Source organism: Salvelinus sp. IW2-2015, unplaced genomic scaffold (assembly GCF_002910315.2).
Source record: "Salvelinus sp. IW2-2015 unplaced genomic scaffold, ASM291031v2 Un_scaffold3341, whole genome shotgun sequence".
In the NCBI taxonomy this organism is placed as follows: domain Eukaryota; kingdom Metazoa; phylum Chordata; class Actinopteri; order Salmoniformes; family Salmonidae; genus Salvelinus; species Salvelinus sp. IW2-2015.
Genome location: NW_019944625.1, coordinates 1908 through 6240, shown reverse-complemented (window position 1 = coordinate 6240; position 4333 = coordinate 1908). Strand labels below are relative to the sequence as shown.

General features: G+C 45.2%; 1 protein-coding gene across 1 annotated transcript; it reads right to left on the bottom strand.

Moving 5' to 3' along the window:
• Positions 1 to 40: 40 nt before the first annotated feature.
• Positions 41 to 4054, bottom strand: LOC112075695 (casein kinase I). Its single transcript, XM_024142649.2, has 4 exons — positions 3184 to 4054; positions 719 to 803; positions 406 to 551; positions 41 to 124 (listed from the first exon to the last, which is right to left on the bottom strand). The coding sequence occupies exons 1-4, from the start codon at positions 3229 to 3231 to the stop codon at positions 41 to 43; spliced, it is 363 nt and encodes a 120-aa protein (XP_023998417.2). The 5' UTR covers positions 3232 to 4054.
• Between the last annotated feature and the right edge of the window lie 279 nt (positions 4055 to 4333).

Here is a 4333-nt window from a genome sequence, read left to right as displayed (position 1 = left end):
TCATCAAGGACTGGGTCTTCAGTGTGTGTGTGTGTGTGTCCTACCTGGTTTTTGGTCTGCTGCGTTGCCTTGTCTCTGCTGCTGGACTGTAGAAGGGTCTCACAACTGAACCAATGGGAGTAGGCTGAGGAGAGAGGTGAAAGATCATCATTAACTAAACAGCCAATAGGAGTGTACTGAGGAGAGGGTTAAAGGTCATGGTTAAAACTAAACAGCCAATAGGAGTGTACTGAGGAGAGGGGTTAAAGGTCATGGTAAAACTAAACAGTAATTGTTGTTACCTTTCTGATAAACTCATCTATCTAACTTAGTAAGTATCCAAAATATAGCGTGAATCCCATGTATATCAATGAGGCCCGTTGTCCTGCAGAGAGACGAGCATTAATAGTAGAGATATGGACTGACCAGTGGCTTGCCGACCCAGTCGTACTCATAGTCAAAGGTGTAGCCGTTGCTGTCGAAGAGGTCGGTGAAGAGTTTCCGTAAGTAGTCGTAGTCCGGCTTCTGCAGGAAGTCCAGAGAACCCACATAACGCAGGTAGGTGGCCATCTCTTCAACAAGGAGAAAAACACACATTAAATACAGGTAGGAAAAAATACAAACAAGAAATATCTTTCCAATATTTCAGGTGTTACGTAGTTATTTACTCCTAACCAGCAAGCTAACCTAAAGTACTGAAAGGAACTACTAGTGGGACAGAAAGAGAAAGAATCCAGACCTGGGAAGCTCTCACACAGCACCTCGATGGGCGTGGTTCTCTTGGTGTCACCTATCTTCTGATAGCGCTCCTTCAGAGTGTCTGCCTGGGGGGAGAGACAGAGGGAGGGAGAGTGGAAGGGTGGTGTAAGAGATAATCATCCAAATGAACGTTCATTAAGAGAGTCAGTACTTAGTCATGAGAAAGGAAGGTTCTACTGCCCCGGCACGCTGGAACAACGCCCCGGCGCGCTGGAACAACGCCCCGGCACGCTGAAACAACGCCCCGGCGCGCTGGAAACGCCCCGGCGCGCTGAAACAACGCCCCGGCGCGCTGAAACAACGCCCCGGCGCGCTGGAACAACGCCCCGCGCGCTGAAAACAACGCCCCGGCGCGCTGAAAACAACGCCCCGGCGCGCGGAAACAACGCCCCGGCGCGCTGAAACAACGCCCCGGCGCGCTGAACAACGCCCCGGCGCGCGGAAACAACGCCCCGGCGCGCGGAAACAACGCCCCGGCGCGCGGAAACAACGCCCAGGACTGATAAAGTAGTAGGACGCGGGCTAGTTCTACTGCCAATGTTGTCTATGGAGATTGCATGGCTGTGTGCTTGATTTTATACACCTGTCAGTAACTGGTGAGGCAGAAATAACCAAATCCACTAATTTGTTGGGGTGTCCACATACTTTTGTACAGTGCATTTTGTTAAGTATTCAGACCCCTTGACTTTTTACACTTTGTTACGTTACAGCCGTATTCTAAAATGTATTAAATTGTTTTCCCCTCTTAAAACTACACACAATACCCTATGATAAAACAAAAACAAAATGTAGATTTTTTGCAAATATATTCAAAATAAAAAACGGAAATATCACATTTACATAAGTATTCAGACCCTTTACTCAGTACTTTGTTGAAGCACCTTTGCAGCGATTACAGCCTCGAGTCTTCTTGTTATGACACTACAAGCTGGCACATCTGTATTTGGGGAGTTTCGCTCATTCTTCTCTGCAGATCCTCTCAAGCTGTCAGGTTGGATGGGGAGCGTCGCTGCACAGCTATATTCAGGTCTCTCCAGAGATGTTCGATCGGTTCAAGTCCGGGCTCTGGCTGGGCCACTCAAGGACATTCAGAGACTTGTCCCGAAGCCACTCCTGCGTTGTCTTGGCAGTGTGCTTAGGGTCGTTGTCCTGTTGGAAGGTGAACCTTCGCCCCAGTCTGGGGTCTTGAGTGCTCTGGAGCAGGTTTTCATCAAGGATTTTTCTTTGTACTTTGCTCTGTTCATCTTTCCCTCGATCCTGACTAGTCTCCCAGTCCCTGCCGCTGAAAAACATCCCCACAGCATGATGCTGCCACCACCATGCGTCACTGTTGGGATGGTGCCAGGTTTCCTCCAGACGTGACACTTGGCATTCAGGCCAAAGAATTCAATCTTGGTTTCATCAGACTAGAGAATCTTGTTTCTTATGGTATAAGAGTCCTTTAAGTGCCTTATGGCAAACTCAAAGCGGGCTGTCACGTACCTTTTACTGAGGAGTGGGTTCCGTCTGGCCACTCTACCATAAAGGCCTAATTGGTGGAGTGCTGCAGAGATGGTTGTCCTTCTGGAAGGTTCTCCRATCTCCASAGAGGAAATCTGGAGCTCTGTCAGAGTGACCATGGGGTTCTTGGTCACCTCCCTTCTCCCCTGATTGCTCAGTTTGGCCGGGCGGCCAGCTCTAGGTTAGAGTCTTGGTGGTTCCAAACTTCTTCCATTTGAGAATGATGGAGACCACTGTGCTCTTGGGGACCTTCAATGCAGCAGACATTTTTGGTACCTTTCCCCAGATCTGTGCCTCGACACAATCTTGTCTCAGAGCTCTACGGACAACTCCTTCAACCTCATGGCTTGGTTTTTACTCTGACATGCACTGTCAACTGTGGGACCTTATATAGACAGGTGTGTGCCTTTCCAAATCATGTCCAATCAATTGAATTTACCACAGATGGACTCCAATCAAGTTGTAGAAACATCTCAAGGATGATCAATGGAAACAGGATGCACCTGAGCTCAACTTCGAGTCTCATAGCAAAGGGTCTGAATACTTATGTAAATAAGGTATCCGTTTTTATTTTTAATACATTAGCAAAACTTGTTAAACCTGTTTATTCTTTGTCATTATGGGGAATTGTGTGTAGATTGATGAGGGAAAAAAAATCTATTGAATGCATTTTAGAATAACACTCCAACTGTAAAAGTCAAAGGGTCTGAATACTTTCCAAATGCACTGGATATATAGTGTATAGACATTAGGGACTTTGTTAGTGTGGTCTTGTTCCTGTATCCTCATGGGGAACTGAAATTCACAAAAAGACAGTAAAACAAAGAAAAATCTCCTTGGTGGGGACATGTCACATCTCCATGAGGAAAAATGCTACCTTAACCTTGGCGGTTAGGTGTCACGGCTAGGTGTTACGGTTAGTAAAACAAGTGTGTTTGTTCCTACCTTCAGGCCTTGCCAGGGCAGACTGCCTCGCAGGAAGTACATGAACATGTGACCTAGAGCTTCCAGGTCATCTCTCCTGCTTTGTTCTACAGAGAGGAAACACACACAGCTTCAGGAACACATTGAGTTCTAACTGATCCTGATAATACTAACTGTTGAACCAGATAAATCGAACAATCATTACTAACCCTGATTCAAAGATGGGAAAATGTAATATGTAAGAGCTCGTTTCTCAGATCCAGGTTAAACTCCTGGACTTTCAACTAGCCCTGTGAAACTAACCCTAAAATACCTCAAGTTGGACAACAGAGGCGCAGTGTAAAGTTTGGGATTTTCAACAATTACAAAAGATTTTGGATCAGAATTGATTAAACATGAGATTCCTCAGGCTTAACGTAAACACACAGAACGAAAACTCACACACCTGGCTTGATGCGGTCCAACAACTTGAACTGATACTAACCAGAGAGACTTCCACTGCTAATAATGGAGAGGTTTGAATTTCRTAAAACTCAGGAAGTATAGATAAAAGTATCTAGGCATTGGCCGTATCCAGATTTTCAGACCTTGGACCATAGCGGGATATTCAGTAATACCGGCAATGAACACAAGGGGTGCTGTTTTCAAACCCTACTGATACAGTGTAATCTGTAGGTTAGCAATGCTAACAAGTACATGTAATGCATTAGAGAATGCTAACTAAATGCTAATGAGCCCATTGCAACACTGTGTACAGTTACTGACCTAATCTATATTCAGTACCAGTCAAAAAAGTATGGACACACCTACTCATTCAAGGGTTATTTAGAAAATGTTACACATTGTAGAATAACAGTGAAGACATCAAATAACACATATGGAATCATGTAGTAACCAGAAAGTGGTAAAAAAAGAAAGAAAAAAAAATATATATTTTATATTTGAGATTCTTCAAATAGCCACCCTTTGCCTTGACAGCTTTGCACACTCTTGGCATTCTCTCAACCAGCTTCATAAGGAATGCTTTTACAACCATCTTGAAGGAGTTCCCACATATGCTGAGCACTTGTTGGCTGCTTTTCCTTCACTCTGTGGTCCGACTCATCCCAAACCATTTCAATTGGGTTGAGGTTGGGTGATTGTGGAGGCCAGGTCATCTGATGCAGCACTC

Excerpts from the sequence above, each read along its gene's own strand:
- LOC112075695 (XM_024142649.2), bottom strand. The coding sequence starts at position 3,231 with ATGTTCATGTACTTCCTGCGAGGCAGTCTGCCCTGGCAAGGCCTGAAG. Across the intron at positions 804-3,183 it reads TGCCCTGGCAAGGCCTGAAG|GCAGACACTCTGAAGGAGCG; the intron begins GTAGGAACAAAC and ends CTCTCCCCCCAG. Across the intron at positions 125-405 it reads ACTGGGTCGGCAAGCCACTG|CCTACTCCCATTGGTTCAGT; the intron begins GTCAGTCCATAT and ends CTCTCTCCTCAG.